At 54.3% G+C, this 17,928-nt stretch overlaps 1 protein-coding gene across 5 annotated transcripts in view; it reads right to left on the reverse strand.

Moving 5' to 3' along the window:
• KMT2A (lysine methyltransferase 2A) overlaps nucleotides 1-17,928 on the reverse strand; it is a 2,049,111-nt gene that overhangs the window by 845,746 nt on the left and 1,185,437 nt on the right. For all 5 annotated transcript variants that reach the window (XM_069614436.1, XM_069614434.1, XM_069614435.1 and 2 more), the window contains exon 18: nucleotides 4,198-4,271. In XM_069614436.1, coding sequence (XP_069470537.1) covers nucleotides 4,198-4,271 — 74 coding nt within the window. The remainder of the gene's footprint in view (nucleotides 1-4,197; nucleotides 4,272-17,928) is intronic.

Below are 17,928 nucleotides of genomic sequence, written 5' to 3' on the forward strand. Positions count from 1 at the left end.
GAGATGTGGCGACCAGTGCTGAGAGCCGCATTGGAGCCAGGAGATGTCTCGAGGACTGGTGAGTGAAGCGCGGCGCTCCAGCGAGCAACGCGATGCTTTTAAATGGAAGTCTTTCTTCAGGAATGCTGGCGTGAAGGTTCCGGATGCAGGTAAGAAGTTTGAATAAGTTCTTGGTTTTCACCTTTCTCTTCTCCCCTTACAGGTGTTCCAGGTTAGAGGCGGGCGTGGCTGGAGTCCAGGTGCAGGAGCAGACACGGTGAGCGTTCAGCTGCTGGGATGCAGAACAACGCGAAGCGTGAGCTACTGTCTGGGCGTGGCTTAAATAGCCCCCAAAGTAGTCCCAGGTAAGTATCCTTCCCTGGCCACGCCCGAGTGGAAAAATAGTCCCCATGAAAAAATAGTCCCTTTCAGGTCTCAGAGAGGCCTGAATCTTGCAGCATGGTCTGCCTCAGGTAAGTGCACAAAACACCTTCCTTTATGAGCCTGGCGCCTATGGCGCCAGGACTGATGTCCAACATGAGCCTGGCGCCAAAGGCGCCAGGACAGAGTCCAAAGAGCCCCTATAAGGGGCCGCTGGGCTTTTACCCGGGGGCATGATGCCTGCTCCCGGGGGTGCTGGGCCTGGCCTGGTGCTCCGGGGGTAGGCATCATGACAGCTATCTTGGCCCAGAGCTCCCTGTCGTTGCGAGCCACGACCGCTAAGGCATTGGTCGCCTCAATTGCCGTTGCCGTCGACGAGATGACTCGTCGTCCCATGGAATCCAACTTCTTGCCTCGCTGTCTGGCGGGGAAGTGGAAGTTGAAGCCGCTGCACCCGCTGCCGCCTTCTTAGCCGCTGCCGAGACGACAGAGTCCGGCGTGGGCTGGGCCCTGAGGCACAAGGGGGCGTCATCGGTGACTCAGTACTTCTTCTCGTACCTGTCCCTCTTGGCGGGTGTCGTGGAAGGGTTCTTGAGGACAGCAAGCCCCTCGTCCCAGATGTCGTCGAGCAAAGGCACTGCGAGGACCGTCTTCCTCTTGGCCTCTCGTCGTTGGTACAGAAACCCTTCCTTTTTTTGTTCTTCAGGGCAGAGCTGGAAGAGCTCGGATGCCCTGGTTATCATGGTGTGGAAAGAGCCAGTTTCGTCGGCTGGAGAAGCCCGCGGGTGGTTGGGGGGGTGATGATGGGATGTCCGCTGTGTCATCGCCACCGTCATCGTCCGTCCCCGTCGCTGTATCCTCTCTAGGCGAGGGGGATGAGGGGTCCACAGGTCTCGCAGGCACGAAGGGCGGAGCGGGGTGGACTCTCCTCCGCTTGTTCGGAGGGCTTCCCGACAGGCCTGGTTCTGGATCCTCCGTCGGGGTCTGTGGTAATCTCGTCCTTATCTCGGTACATAAGGATTGGATTGCCAACAAAATGGCCGCCGAGCTATCCTGGGGCTCGGGTAATGGCTGCGACGGGCGGGATGGCCGCTCCACTGGGCCCTCTTCGTCGCCATCGTCGCTGTCTTCGATCACGTCAGCAGGGACCACCCCCTGGGATCGAACATCTCGTTGAGGCCTATGAACCTCTCGTTGAGCCCTATGCACCTCTCATTGAGGCCCTTCTCGGTTTCCACCAGCTCCTCCTCAGAGGCTGATTCCGAGTCTGTAATGGCCACCGCCCCCCCCTCTTTTTCTGCCGGGGACTTCACGGGGGTCTTAACGATGGGCTGGAAAGAGGATTCCCTCCGCGGTGGCAGGGATACTCTGGGCCCAGAGGCCGTTTCCACTGGCGTAGTCTCAGCCGGCTTCGCCAGAGTCGCAGCGACCGTTTCGATAGAGGCCTTTGCCGGCTGTATCAAAGCCCTCACCACCTTAGGTGCGTCCTGGGCCTTCGCCTTGGGGGAGGGTCAGCGCCTCGTTCCCCCTTTGAGATCGACTGGGTCCGCTCCAGCGGCTTACCCGGGTTCTCGGACTTCCTCTTCCCCGAACCAGAGCGCTGGCTCGTGGTCGAACGTGCTGGGGAAGTAGCGCCCTGCCTGGCAGCCGAAGAGCCCGACCTTTCGGCGCTCCCGGTGCCCGCGGTGCTTGGCCTTCTGTTGGGCCCCGTCGCCGGGGCGCCCTCACAGGACTTAGAAGCCCGCTCAGACTTTTTCTTCGCCTTCTCACCTGCTGTGCCCTTCTCCAGCCAGGGGGCGAGGCGGGAACGACAATCTTGTTTGGTCCTTTCCGAAAGGTTCTTGCAGAACGCACAGTCCTTCTCCACGTGCGTCTTGTCCTCACGAAGGCAGTAGAGACATCGCGAATGCTCGTCCTCCTTGAAAACGTTTTGCAATCCGCATCCAGGGCAGCACCTGAACAGCTTGGATCCGGGCGTCGAGCTTCCCTTGTCCTGGGCCATGTCCGTTGAGGTAGGCCGCAGATCTTCCGAAATCCTCCAAGAAGCGTAAACTCGACGAAAAATTCACCCTTGAGGGGCGTAGAAGAATTCCGAAATGGGTCCCCGTTGTCGGAAGTAGAAAACGGTGAAGCTTGAGGCTCGATTAAACCGAAAAAATGAGAAATCTCCTGAAAAAGCATGAAAATGCAGCAAAAAACTCGAGAGCTAAAGCACGAGGACTCCCAACACTTGAGCGTGCGGTAAAAATCTGAGGATGGCTGCCAGAGGCGGGGCTTAGGGAGAGGGCAGTCATTGGCTGGGGGCAGTATGACCCAGAGATCAGTGATTGGTTACTACTAAGAAAAACAGATCAGAAACGAAACTGATGCTGATTTTTTCTTTGCCGAGGATTCCCAGCCTGACGATGGGGAATATTCATGAGCATGTGAATCCATGCCAGACCCCATGCTGGAGAATTAACTGTTGCTCCTGATTTTCTGTTTATTTCAAAATTCCAACATTAGATTCTTGTATTCACAAATGCCTTGTTACTTCATTTCACTTGTGGCCACTAATGCATCAGTGTCTGCCCTACTAATGTAACCACTCCTGGTGACTTTCAATACCCGTAGGATTTATTCTGATCTTGAGCATTTCTCCAGATTGTAAATGCATTGGAGAAGCCCTGTCGTACATGGTAGCCATTGAATTTCCTTGCTAAAATGTGCTGTTTGTTGCTACATTTATATCTTTGCCTTCACAAAGAGTGTAACAATTCCTTGTGTTTGGTTAAGTATAAAATGACGTCGCCATTTAGGTTTGTGTTTTAAATGTTAATCTCCTTTTCTCTATTGTCTAGCTCTACATATTTACTGTGGGTAGTGTGTATTTGGACCATCCATGTTCCTATGTGGAAAAGGGGCAGGAGTACTGTATTCATTGTGTGATAACTTGGGTGCTAACCATGACTTCGAAATGCAATATTTCACTATGTCCAAGTTCCCTTGTTTCTCCTGCACTCTTTAGACTACATGTATAGGATCCTTCACATGTTAGCAGTTGGGATGAGAACTGTCTTCACTGATAATAACTTTTTTATACACACAATAGTTCCATCTTGTGTTATGTGTGACTAAATCACTTATTTTTTTGCCTCATAGATTTCAAATATGTTACTTTTTAAAGTGCATGTTTTTCAGTATACACGTGTTGGGGTACCATGGTGTGATGAATGCATACAGCCTGTATTGGAACACACACACCCTTTAAGAGGCTTGGCAAAAAGCATAGCGTGGTCATTAAACACCCATAAAAAGAGCGTCTCTTCCATTTAAACCTAATGTCTTTGTATGCAAGAAGCCTATTTTCCTTGGGATATGTAGGATTGTGCACTTGGCAGATGCTGCCTCCTTCCGGCATTTGTACCTCTTTCTAATTTTCACTTCAGTTTCAGCTCAACAGTTACATATGTCGGAGTGAGAGAAAGTGGACAGACCACTTTCATGGAACCTATCTGAGAGGACACTTCTCTCAGAGTCCTCCTAGAAGTCTACCACCCCCTACAACCTGGCTCTTTTTTACCATCAACCCAATTTCTCTAAATCCTCATCCTTGCGTACCTTCTCTCCATTTGTCCTCTTCCTTCATAGCTTTCAAGCAGCCTCAAGGAGGATTCATGTGTGCTATCAAAGAAGTCTAAATAAAAATATGTCGTCGATTTACCCCAGTTTCAAAAATAAAAAAACAATACTGTGGTAGTATACTTTGTGGAATTATACTATGTTTGTGTCTGGCTTTGTAAATGTCACAGCTATACATTGTTTCTACATCACGTTTCTCTGAACAAAGCTACTTACTTGTTTGCTGCTTTATTTGGTTCCCAAAATCTGGATTTCTTGACACCGAACCATGGAAAAACCCGCTCCATTTGCTAAGAGGGAAGAGGGCGAGAATGTTATACACAATGCAACAATTAACTTTAGGGCTGCATTTTCATAAAAGATAAACACTGAACTACCAATAGTGCAACAAAGAGAATTGTTCTCTAAATTAAACAGGTGATGACATGAACAGTCTCTGGGTATGTCCTATGGGACTCCATGGGAATGGGGATTTGCTGGCGTCTCCGCCAGGCCTAATATCCCATAAGACCGGGATATCGGGCGGTAGAGACGGTACCGGGGGACTTATAATGAGCCTCTAATCTCTGTTTGTGAATTTCTTTTATTGTTACAATCGCACACATCACATTAAAGGTTAGTGTCGTTAGGAAACTTTGTATCCTTAGATGTTTTTCGGTAATGGCTTTTTGGTAATTTCTACAATGTGCCTATGAGATGGAGGTGGCAGATTTTTTCCTACTGTGTTTTTATGATTTTACTCGAGCACCTATGCATTTGACACAAATGGCTGCTAAGGGTGGATAGCACCCTTACATGACCGTGCCACCAGGTTTTTGCTCTTCATTTGGCCATGTTGTTCTTTAGCCTTCTTAGTGTCGAAAATGCCATAGGTGGAAAGGCCTTTCCCAGGGAAAGCTGCTGCTTTCTCTGGATAAGAGGCGATTTGTGTGTAAGCCTGGATCAAGGGGCTGGGACTGTCTGGTCCCACTAAACATCCAGGCACCTGAATGTATTTTGCTGGGCAAACATTGTGGCCAGTGGCTGTGGTTTTCTCACAAAGGGTGAAATGGGCTTGTGGTGGTGATTTAAAACTAGTTCCAAGTGTTTGTCCGAAGACAGGCGAGCACTCGTCTCAATCCCAGTCCCAAGGCTAGCCCAGGGGTAGGATACTTGACCGAGGTTCGACAACCAAAGGTAAGTATAGAGAGAGTTAGGAGACAAGGGGTTGTGCTCCCAAGGGGAAACTATGGAGGACAGAGTGGGACAGGAGTTCACTTACCCTCCTGACTCTGATTTTCCCAGGTCATACTGTGGATCGTCTGGGGGATGCTGGGGACACAACCGCCAGTTGGGTCCAACTTCAAGATGCAATACCAGAACAATGAAGAAAGGAGACTGTTGAACTGCAGACCCCTTCAGGACATTTCACAGGATATACGAAGAAGAGTTCCAGCACCAGTCACCCCTTGCAGGTGGCGAAACAGAATCCTGCAGGCACGGCCGCAGATGAAGCTCCAACTCAGCCTCCTTTGATACTAGGATGCTGACATTTTGGGAGAAGGTGACTTATGGTACAAAGGTCAGAGGCTTAATGCGGAACAGCTATGGCTGCAGCGAAGTAGCCCACCAGGGAGGTGGTCAGTCCACCGGCCAGTCCAGGGACACTTCCAAAAGTGCTTGGTGCGTGCAACCTCGGATAGGCGTCGAGACATGTTAGTTCTAATAGTATGTGGGCCAACCAAGGACAACTACTAGTTTCACATTCACCCAGCAGCAGACTATATATTTTTTTAGGTTTTCGTTTAGGGAAAAAAGGGGGTTTTAGCAAAAAAAAGGAGGTTGGGAGGGGACCCCCCCCGAACCCCCCCCCCCCCCAAGACAAAAAAAAAAAAATTCGACCATTTCACCTGTCGAACTTTTGGTGTCGACCATTTGTCCTGTCGACCATTTAGATTCGACCAGTTGACCTACAACCCCTGTAGACAAGTGTTTCTAGGCGTCACAAGACAAGGAGGAGGGAGACAGAGGGTAGACATGGCAAACGATCCTACTAGGCCTTGTGTCATTCGGCTTGTGCAAGTGCGACAACAAAAGTCTCTGAATAAGTGCAGCCAGGGCCACGTAGCTCTGGAAGTGCGTGGAAGGAAGGAGGCAGTGAGGCAGTAGGAGTTACAGTTGCAGCCCCTAAGGGCGTGGTAGGTAGTGCAGGGAATCTGGGAATCTGGTCATGGAGGGGCCTGATACCCTGTGAGACTGAGGTACCCAGAAAGCAGTCAGGGCAGGCAGACAGGAAGGATTAGCAAGGCAGAGGGAGAGAGAAGGCAGAGGAGAAAAGGAAGGTCTTGAGCAACTTCCGGAATTCAGGTGGTCCAGCTCAAGTTTGAGAGGTGCAGGGAAGCCGTTACAGAGGGAGGCACCTGCAGAGGAAAGAAATGAACCCCACCCCCCCCCCAATCCCTCCACTCTCTACTTGGAGAAGCGACTGACGCACAGAGAGTTAGAGGTAGCTGAGTGACGGGCTCTAAAGGAAGGTATTTAGGCAGAGAGAGTTGGATACAGTGCGGGCCAGAGCCCCAAAAAGCCTTGTGGACGATGCAAAGGGTCTTGAACCTGATCCTTGCAGCCACCGGGAGCCAGTGCAGAGATTTCAGGGCTGGAGAGATGCCGTCCCTGTGCTTTAGGCCAAGGGCAAGTCTTGCGGTCCCATTCTGGATCAGCTGAAGGGGGCAAAGAGTAGAGTTAGGCAGATTGAGAAAGAGGCTGTTGCAGTAGTGCAGTCTGAAGAGAACCAGAGCTCTGGAGACAGTGAGCTTCTGGGGGAAGACGAGAAAAGGTATAATTCCTCTGATGAGGTGCATTTGGAAGTGGGCCTTTTTGGCAAGGTCTGTGATGTGAGGAGAGAAGGAGAGAGTGAAGTTGAAGGTGACCCCAAGGAGTTTTGCCTTCGTGGAGGGCGATGGCCCAAAAAGGGGGTGGGGTGGCAGAGTGAGGGAAATCAGGAGCAGAGGTCCCAATGAGAAGAATCTCTGTCTTACTGGCAGAGTTCGTTGGAGGTGCACCATTCCTAGATCGCGGATAGACAGCCAGGAATGAGCGAGGAAGGAGAGAAGGTGGAGGGAAGCCTGAAAGAGAGCTGTGTCTCATCCGCACAACACTGAAAGATAGAAGAGAAGGTTGAAATCCAGTGGGCCAGAGGGGCCAAGAAGACATTGAAGAGCCAGGGTGAGAGGATAGAGACCTGTGGGACACCCCAAGTGGAGAGAGAGGTAGTGGAGAGAAAGAACCCAAGTTGGACCTGGGACGGTCGTTCCAAGAGGAAGCAGGTCAGCCATGCCAGAGCCTGATCCATGATGCCCAGATTCTTGCGGAGTCGATTAATCAGGATGGCTTGATTGACTGTATCAAAGGCAGAGGAAAGGTCAAAGAGGATGAGGACAGCGGGACAGATGAAGTCAACGTTAGAGAGTAGATCTTCATGGGTGTTCAGGAGAGCAGTTTCGGTGCCTCTGGCTGCTCTGAAGCCAGACTGATGGTCTTGGAGGTAGCCAACATATTCATTTAGGGTTAGCTGGGAGATGGCCAGTTTTTCCAGGAGTTTGTCCAGGAAAGGAGCAATAGAGATTGGGTGATAGTTTGCTAAGAGGAAGGATGGGCAGAAGGCCTTTTTTAGAAGGGGGTGCACAAGAGAGTGCTTGAGGAGAGAGGGGAAGATCCAGTGGCGAAAGTGATTATAGAAATCGGCTAATGCTGGGGCGATTGTAGCAATGAGGTCCTTGATAGTTCTCGAAGAGCTGGGGAGCACTTGTTTGGAAGAAACTTTCGTAGATTGGACTTGTCTAGAAACATCATCAGGTGTTATGGGAGAGAGGCAGGAAAGAAGGAGAGGAGCAGGGGAGGCGACCAGAGGGGGCCTGAGAAAGGGAGAGAGAGAGAGGAAAGTATGGACAGGATATCCTGGATTTTAGTAGAGAAATGAGATGCCTTAGCCAAGCAGAGGGCCTGGGAGGGAACAGAAGAGGTGGAGACTGCAGTAGGATTGACCAGCTCCTTGCAGATTTAAAAGAGTTTGGCTGTGCTGTTTGAGGCTGCAGAGATGCAGACTTGGATATGGACCCTCTTCTTGGAGAAGACCGAGAATCTGTATTGCCTTTTTGAACAGGCAGCAGGCCAGTTTGTCAGAGAATGCGCCCAAAACCCTCCACTTCCTCTCAGCCACCCTGCACTTGCGTCTCAGGGCGGCAAGGTTGTAGTCATACAAAGAGTTGTACTTGGAGGTAGGCTTCAGACGGATCCTCATGACAGGGGCAAGGATGCCCAAGGTATAAGAGATAGAAAGATGCGGGTTAGAGAGGGCTGTGTCAGAGTGGGAGTCAGCCGCACAAGTAGGAGGAGCATAGAAAGATGAGGCAAAGGGGGCCACTGACACCTGCTTCATGGGCTAAATGACAGAGAAGGAAGGTGGCAGTGCTGGGGTGGGCTTTGCCTTGGGGACAGGAAGTGTCAGGTGGGGGGAGAGCAGAAAGTTGTCAGTCCAAGAGAGAGTAGCAGTGACAGGGTTAGAGAGGGGGATGTCCGAGGAGATGAGAACATCCAAGCTGTTTCCAGCAGAGTGTGTCGGACCAGAGGGTAGAATGGAACAGGAGAGAGTCGCAGAGGGGTTGCGGAAGAGCCTACAGGAGGGGTTAGAAGCATCCAGGTGGATATTGAGGTCTCAGAGGAGGACTTGAGAGGTAGAGGCAAGGAGAGAATAGGAGAGATGGAACAAGTTACTTGCCTGTAACTGTTGTTCTCCAGCATGGGTCTGGCATGGATTCACATGCTCATGAATATTCCCTGTCGTCAGGCTGGGAATCCTTGGTAAAAGAAAACGCAGTTTAACTTTCCAATACTGTCTTTCTCCTATAAATCAATCACTGAGCTCTGGTTCATACTGCCCCCAGCCAACGACTGCCCTTTCCCTAAGCCTCTCCTCTGGCAGCCATCTTCAGATTTGGTAGCACGTAAAGCGGCAGTATGACCAAGAAGAGATGCAGAGGGGCAGTAGGGAGGGTTTGCATGTGAGAATCCATGCCAGACCTATGCTGGAGAACAACAGTTACAGTTAAGTAACTTGTTCCTTCTCCAGCATAGGGTCTGGCATGGATTCACATGCTCATGAATAAAGAATACATAGCAGTACATCAATACACAACCACGGGAGGTGGCAAGGCTCAACAGAAGCAATTACTCTTACCTCCGGACCAGGCTCACCTTCAAACAAACAAGTTGCGCAGCACTGCTTGGCCGACACTGGACTCCTCTCTGGAATCCCTGTCGACGCAGTAGAATCTTGTGAAGGTATGCGTGGACCTCCATGTAGCAGCCCTGCAGATGTCCAGCAGGGGCACACCAGACACAAACACTTTTGTCTCAGCGATCGCTCTGGTAGCACTCGGATGGACGGGCAGCGGTTGGTTCGCCAACCGGTGACACCGAGTGATACAACCAGAGACCCGCCTGGAGATGGAAGTTTTGGACAAGGCATTCCCATGGTTCACAGGACCAAAGTTCATGAAAAGTTGAGATGTCTTCCAGAAACTCTGTGTGCATGCCACATAGAAATATACAGCACGAGCCACATCCAGCAAATGCAAAGACCTTTCAGCCAGCAAAGAAGGGTTCGGAAAGAACACAGGCAACACCAAAGGCTTGTTGAGGTGGAAGTCCGATGAAACCTTCAGCATGAAAGAGGGGTGTGTCCGAAGCACCACCCTCGTGTTGTGAAAAGTCAGATACGGCTGCTTGCAGGATAGGGCCTGGAACTCACCTACCCTCCTGGCAGAGGTGACTGCCACTAGGAAAGCAGTTTTCCACAATAGGAACGAGAGGGGCCTGATGCACAGGCTCGAAGGGGGTCCCCATGAGCCTTGTCAGTACCAGATTGAGGTCCCACTCCGGGGCAGGCACCTTCACCGACGGGAACGATCGAAACAGTCCTTTGAGGAACTTTTTGATGAGACGGCGGGACCAAAGAGAAGACCGTCCCGTAGACCTGGTGTAGCGGGAGATAGACGGCAGATGCACCTTGATGGAGGCATGCGCCAGACCAGCCCTGGCCAAAAACAACACGTATGGAAGAATCTGCAGGGCCGTGACCGTCAGAGGGTTGATCTTTGATTCCGGCACCATGTCGCGAAACGGTTCCCGAGTCGATGGTGCTCTGACCCTGGCAAGGACCTCCCTGCAGTCCGCCGGTAGCTCGTACCCTCCGAATAATAAGACTGCAGGAGTCAAGCCTTCAGGTTCAGCTATCCTGGGTCGTGGTGCAGGATTGCACCTCTTTCTCTCCCGAGCAGATCCGCGACCACCGGCAGCTTGACTGGGGGCGACACTGACATGCTGAGAAGATCCGGGTACTACATCTGCATCGGCCACGCCGGGGCGATGAGAATCATCCTGCATCAGCTCCGTTTGAGATGATTGATCACTCGCAGCAGGAGCGGCAACGGGGGAAACGCATACAGGAAGGGCCTTCCCACGGGAAGGAAAATGCGTCCCCCATGCTCCTCGGCTGGTGAAACCTGCTGGCGAATTTCTGGCATTTGTAATTCGTCACTGTCACAAACAGATCGATCTGGGGTCTTCCCCATTTGAGGAAGAGGTTTTCCACTTGATCCTGCCAAAGCTCCCATTCGGGGCAAGCGCGCTGCTCCCTGATGAGGGAATCAGCAATGGTGTTTTTGACTCCCGCGAGGTGAAAAGGAATGAGACATATCTCCTGGGCGATGGCCTAGTGCTACAAGTCCTGTGCCTCTCTGGAGAGGGCTGGGGATCTGATGCCCCCCTGCTTCCTGATGTAGAACATTGTGGTGATACTGTCTGAAGACCCTCACCAACTTGCCTTTGAGGGACGGAAGGAACGAACGAACGATTTTAGGGCCCAGAACACTGCTCCCAGTTCCAGGACATTGATGTGGAGATCCTTTTCCTCCAGTAGCCACAGGCCTCTGGCGTGGAGATGTCCGGTGTGGGCTGCCCAGCCCTCCAGGAAAGCGTCTGTGGTGACTGTCTCCTGGTACAGGGGACTCTGGAAATCCATGCCCCCGGCGATGTTGGAGCGCACGCCCCACCACCTTATCCTCGTCAAGCAAAATCCTGTCTGCAAGGCGTCCGGACACCTGGACCCACAGCGCGTCCAAGAATTCCTGAAGGGGCCGCATCCGCAACCTGCAGAGCCTGATCAGGTATATATACTCAACATCATGCCGAACAGCGACTTGATGGTCTGTACCATGGCGACCTTCAGTGCCAACAGCCATTGCACCTTGCCCAAACTGCCCACTATTCTCTCTTCCGAGGGGGCAGCCAGGCAGGAGACTGTGTTGAGCCTGGACCCCAGGAACAGCGCGTACTGCGTTGGAGTCCAGCAGGATTTTGCATAGTTCACAGAGAACCCCAGATACGTCAGCAGCCGGACTGTCCTCTCCGTGTGAACGACGGCAATGTCCATCGACTTGGCCCCCGATGAGCCTGTTGTCGAGGAAAGGGTACACAAGAATTCCCTGTAGGCGTAGATTGGCAGCCACCGGAGCCAGGCCCTTCGTAACGACTCGGGCACCGACTTCAGTCCGAAGGGGAGAGCCTTGAACTGGTAGTGCTTCCCTTGTACGAGGAAGCGCAGGAACTTGCGATGTTTCACGTGAATGGGCACGTGGAAGTACTCTTCCTCCAGATCCAACGATGAAGTATCCCTCCCCCAGTTGGCCGAGCACATACTGCAACGTGACCATCCTGAATTTCTGGTACTTGATAAACTTGTTGAGTCGTCGTAGGTCGAGAATGGGCCTCCAGCCCCCGGTTTTCTTTCTTACCAGAAAGTATCTTGAGTAAACTCCAGAGCCCCAGAGTCGCATCGGAACCGGCTCTATCGCCCCTTGTCTTAACATGGCCAGAAATTAAATCAAGCAGGACTTTGGATAGTTCATTGCGAATCCCAGATCTGTCAGAAGCCGGATGGTCCTGTCCGTGGGCTCGACAGAGATTTCCCTTGACTTGGCCCAGATGAGCCAGTCGTCGAGGTACGGGTACACATGTATCCCTTGCAGATGTAGATGGGCCGCCACTGGGGCAAGGCACTTCGTAAACACCCTGGGCGCTGACTTCAGTCTGAAGGAAAGGGCCTTCAATTGGTAGTGCATTCCCTGTACGACGAAGCACAGGAACTGCCGATGCTTCTCGTAAGCGTCCTCTAGATTCAGCGACGTTACAAAGTCTTCTTCCTCCAGTTGGCCGAGCATGTGCTGCAACGTGACCATCCTGAATTTTTGGGACTTGAGCAACTTGTTTAGTCGCCGCAGGTCGACAATGGATCTCCAGCCCCCGGTCGTCTTTTTTACTAAGTAGTATCTCAAGCAAACTCCGGCGCCGCGGAGTCGCTTTAGAACCCGCTCTATAAGCCCTTTATTTAGCATGGCCCGTACTTCCTGCAGGAGCTGAGGGATGTGCTGGTCCTGACGGGCCACCGGTGGTATTCGCGGACACTTCAGGTGGAATTCTATAGTGTGTCCATGGGCCAGAGCATCCAGCGCCCATCGGTTTGTGGAAATCTTCTTCCAGTCGCTGACGAAGCCCGACAGCCGGCCTCCCACCAGGGTGCATGGGTGGGGGCCCAACGTCCTGGCCGGGACAGTCCTGCTTCGGGGCCTGTGTGCCGCCATAGGAGCGACGGCGACAACCTCCAAACGCCTTGGAACGACCCCTGTAGGCCTCCTGGGTCGTGGAACGGGAGGGTTGACAGTAGGAGGACGATCCGCTGCCGAAACCCTTGGACGATCTTCTGGATTTCTGTCCTGAGGCACAAAAGGGCGATGATGTTGAAGCGTGCCTAGGGCCGGGCCGTCTGTGTCGTTCTTGATGGCTTGCAACGATTCGACAGCCTTCCCAAACAGATTGTCCCAGTTGAACGGCATGTCCAAGACCCTCATCTGAACTTCCTGCCGAAAGTTGGTGGCTTTTACCCAGCCACGATGATGGAGATAGACACTGTTCCCCACCTGGCGGAACCCTGTGTCTGCGATGTCCAGGGTCCCGGTGATGGCATGGTCCAATGCCACCTCGCCCGGCTGGAGGATCTCCAGCGACTCGACCCGCTTGTCGTTGGGGAGGAATTCCAGTAAGGAACAAGTTACTTACCTGTAACTGTTGTTCTCCAGCATGGGTCTGGCATGGATTCACATGCTCATAAATATTCCCCGTCGTCAGGCTGGGAATCCTCGGTAAAGAAAAAACCAGTATCAGTTTCGTTTCTGATCTGTCTTTCGTAGTAATAACCAATCACTGGTCTCTGCGTCATACTGACCACAGCCAATGACTGCCCTCTACCTAAGCACCGCCTCTGGCAGCCATCTTCAGATTTGGAAGCACGTGAAGTGGCAGTATGACCAAGTGAAGAGCCGCAGAGGGGTAGGCGGGAGGGTTCGCATGTGAATCCATGCCAGACCCATGCTGGAGAACAACAGTTACAGGTAAGTAACTTGTTCCTTCTCCAGCATGGGGTCTGGCATGGATTCACATGCTCATGAATAAAGAATACATAGCAGTACACACATGCACAACCACGGGAGGTGGCAAAGGCTCAACATTAAGCATCACATCAACTCAACATTAAGCATCTTACCTCCTCACCAGGCTCACCTCAGGCGAACAGGTTGCGCAGCACTGCTTGGCCGACCCTGGACTCCTCCCTGGAATCCCGGTCGACGCAGTAGAATTTCGTGAAGGTGTGCGTCGACCTCCACGTAGCAGCCCTGCATATGTCCAGCAGGGGCACACCAGATAGGAACGCCGTGGTAGCTGCGATCGCTCTGGTGGAATGGGCTCTCGGACGGCCAGGCAGCGGTCGGTTTGCCAACCGGTGACAGTACATGATACAGCCGGAGAGCCATCTGGAGATGGAAGCCTTCGAGAGAGCCTTCCCCTGATTGACAGGTCCAAAGTTCACAAAGAGTTGTGACGTCTTCCGAAAACCTTTCGTGCGGTCCACGTAGAACTTCAGCGCTCTAGCTACATCCAGCGAGTGCAAAGTCCTCTCAGCCGGGGACGAAGGCGACGGGAAGAACACAGGTAACACCAAGGGTTCGTTGAGATGAAAGTCCGACGGTACCTTGGGCATGAAGGAGGGGTGCGTCCTGAGCACTACCCTCGTGTCGTGGAAAGTCAAGTACGGGGCCTTGCAGGAAAGGGCCTGGATCTCTCCCACTCGTCGTGCGGAGGTGATGGCCACGAGAAAAGCTGTTTTCCACGATAGAAACTTCAACGGGGCCGAGTGCAGAGGCTCGAACGGAGGTCCCATGAGTTTGGTCAGCACCACGTTGAGCTCCCACGCCGGGGCCGGAGCCTTCACCGGCGGGAACGATCTGAACAGTCCCTTCATGAACTCTTTCACCAGACGATGAGACCACAAGGACGTCCGGCCCGTGGTTCTGGTGTATCGGGAGATCGCAGCAAGATGAATCTTGATGGACGCGTGTGCCAGACCAGCTTTGGCCAGCGTCAGCAGGTACGGCAGCACTTGGGGAGCCGTAATCCGTAGAGGGTTAATCTTCTGTGCGTGGCACCAGACAGAGAACCTCTTCCATTTGTGTCCGTAGCATTTAAGAGTCGAGGACGCCCTGGCCTTTGCAAGAACCTCTCTGCAATCGGCCGGTATGTCGTATCCTCCAAACTCTAGCGCTGCAGGAGCCAGGCCTGCAAGTTCAGCGACTTCGGGTCGTGGTGGAGGATGGCGCCTCCTTCCCTGGAGAGTAGATCCGCGTCCGCCGGCAGCTTGATTGGCGGGGACGCCGACAAGTCCAGAAGGTCCGGGAACCATATCTGCCTCGGCCACGCAGGTGCGACGAGGATCATCCTGCACCGTGACCTCTTGAGCTGGTTGACGAGCCGGATTAGCAGAGGCAAGGGAGGGAACGCGTAGAGGAACAGGCCCTCCCAGGGGAACGAGAAAGCATCGCCCATGCTCCTCGTCTGGGGAAACCTGCTGGCGAACCTCCGGCACTTGGTGTTCGTCGCCGTCGCGAACAGGTCGATCTGGGGTGTGCCCCACCGTCGGAAGAGGCGATCCACCAGATCCTGCCGTAGTTCCCACTCGTGGCACGAGCGCAGCTCCCTGCTGAGTGAGTCGGCGATGGTGTTTTTTATCCCTGCCAGATGAAACGGCACCAGAAGAATCCCTTGGGCGACGGCCCAATGCCACAGGTCCTGCGCCTCCTTGGACAGCGCTGGGGACCTGGTTCCGCCCTGTTTCCTGATGTAAAACATGGTGGTGGTGTTGTCGGTGAAGATCCTCACCACCTTGCCCTTGAGGGACGGAAGGAAGGACCTGAGGGCCCAAAACACTGCACGGAGCTCCAGGACGTTGATATGCAGGGACTTCTCCGTCGGGAGCCAGAGTCCCCTTGCGTGCAGATTTTCGGTGTGCGCTCCCCACCCTTCTAGGGAGGCATCCGTGGTCACAGTCACCTGGTGGGCTGGGGTCTGGAAGACCATGCCCGCCGTCAGATGCGCGCGGGTGCCCCACCACCGTATCGCTCGTCGGAAACTCTCGTCGAGCTTGATCCTTTCCTCGAAGCTGCCCGTCGTCTGGATCCAGCGCGCATCCAGGAACTCTTGCAACGGGCGCATCCGGAGCCTGCACATGGGAATGAGGTAGATGCAGGAAGACATCATCCCGAGGAGGGACTTGATGGACCTCACCTTGGCCGCGTCGGCCACCAACATCCGTTGCACCTTGCCCAAGATGGTCCTGGTCCTCTCCTCCGACGGGGAGGCCAGAAGGGACACTGTGTCGAGCCTCGCTCCCAGAAACAGTGCGACTTGCGCGGGCACCAGGTGGGATTTGGCGTAGTTCACGGAGAATCCCAGGTCCGTGAGGAGTTGGACGGTCCTTGCCGTGTGGACCACGGCGAGCTCCCTCGTCTTGGCGCGGATGAGCCAGTCGTCCAGGTAGGGGTAGACGTGAATCCCCTCGCGGCGCAGCTGCGCCGCCACCGGTGCGAGGCACTTGGTGAAAACCCTGGGTGCCGACCGCAGTCCGAAGGGAAGGGCTTTGAACTGGTAATGACGCCCTTGGACCACGAATCTGAGGAATTTTCGGTGCCCCTTTAGGATGGGAATGTGGAAGTAGGCATCCTCCAAATCCAACGACGATAGGAAGTCTCCTTCCTCCAGCTGACCCAGGACGTGCTGGAGGGTGACCATCCGGAACTTCTGCGCCTTGATGAACTTGTTCAGGCGTCGCAGGTCCAGGATGGGGCGCCATCCTCCCGTCTTCTTCTTCACGAGGAAGTAACGCGAGTAGACTCCGGAGCCCCGAAGCCTCTTTGGGACGAGTTCGATGGCGCCCTTTCTGAGCATCGCCTTTACCTCCAGGAGAAGTTGAGGGACGTGAAGTTCTTTCCTGGCCACGGGGGGGACGCGCGGGCACCTTCTTTGAAACTCGAGCGCGTGGCCCCGGGCCAGGGCGTCCAGCACCCAACGGTCGGTGGAGATGGACTCCCACACGCTGACGAAGCCCGCCAGCCGGCCTCCCACCGGGGTGCTTCGGTGGGGGCCCGACCCCACGGCCGGTTCAATCCTGCTTGGACGCGGCCTTGCCGCCTTGGCCTCCTTGGCGACGACGGCGGGGGCCGCCAGACTTGCCTCGTCCTCTGTAGGCCTCTTGCGACGACGAGCGGGCCGCTTGACGGTAGGAAGCGAAACCGCCGCCGGAACCTTTGGAGGCGCCCTTGCCTCCGCCGCTCCGAAAGGGCGTCCGCCGTTGCTGCAGTACTCCAAGGGCCCGGGCCGTCTCAGTATCCGCCTTGATGGCCTGAAGGGAATCGTCCACTGTCTTCCCAAACAGGTTGTTCCCGTCGAAGGGCATGTCCAGGACCCTGGTCTGGACGTCCTGCCGAAAGTCCGTAGCCTTGAGCCATCCGCGACGTCGAAGGCAAACGCCGTTGCCCATCTGGCGGAACCCAGCGTCGGCGATGTCCGTCGCCACGGTGATGGCGTGGTCCGAGGCCACCTCACCTTCCTGCAGGATCTCAAGGGCCTCCGCCCTCTTGTCGTCCGGCAGAAAATCCAGCAGGGGAGCTATCTTGTACCAGAGTTCCCTGTCGTAGCGGGCCACGATAGCCAAGGCGTTGGCCGCTTTAATCGTCGTCGCCGCCGACGAGATGACTCTGCGTCCCATGGCATCCAATTTCTTTCCCTCGCCGTCCGGCGGGGAAGTCGACGTGGAGGCCGCACCCCCCCCCGCTTTCTTCCTGGCTGCCGCGGAGACGACGGAGTCCGGGGTAGGCTGCGCCCGGAGGCATAGGGGGGCCGAGTCCGGGACCCGGTACTTTTTCTCGTACCGGTCTCTTTTCGCTGGCGTCGTGGAAGGGTTCTTGAGGAGGGAAAGGCCCTCATCCCAAATGTCGTCCAACAGAGGCACTGCGAGGACCGTCTTCCTCTTGGTCTCGCGCCGTTGGTAAAGGAAGCCTTCCTTTTTCTTCTCCTCAGGGCAGAGTTGAAAAAGCTCGGATGCCCTGGCGATCATTGAGTGGAACGATCCAATCTCGTCGGGCGGAGAAGCCCTGGTGGGAGGCGACGACGGAAAATCCTCGTCGTATGCCTCGTCGTCCGTACCCGTCGCTGCCGTGTCAGTCCCCATATCATCCCCTCGGGTGGACGGGGAGGAGGGCTGGACGGGGCGCGACGGTTGAAAAGGAGGCGGTGGATGGATCCTTCTTTTCTTGGTAGGGGGAACCCCAGAAGGTCCCGGTTCTGGATCCCCCGACGGGAGAGGTTCCTCCGTCGGTAACGGTAGTCTCGTCCTTATCTCGGAGCATAAGGACTGTATAGCCAACAAAATGGCCGCTGAGTTGTCTTGCGGCGCTGGCAGAGGGGAATCCGACGGGCGAGCAGGGGCCCCGTCGGTATCCTCGACGATGTCGTCGTCGTCAC

The sequence above is a fragment of the Ambystoma mexicanum genome, chromosome 9 (assembly GCF_040938575.1).
Source record: "Ambystoma mexicanum isolate Mex_15411 chromosome 9, UKY_AmexF1_1, whole genome shotgun sequence".
Lineage (NCBI taxonomy): Eukaryota > Metazoa > Chordata > Amphibia > Caudata > Ambystomatidae > Ambystoma > Ambystoma mexicanum.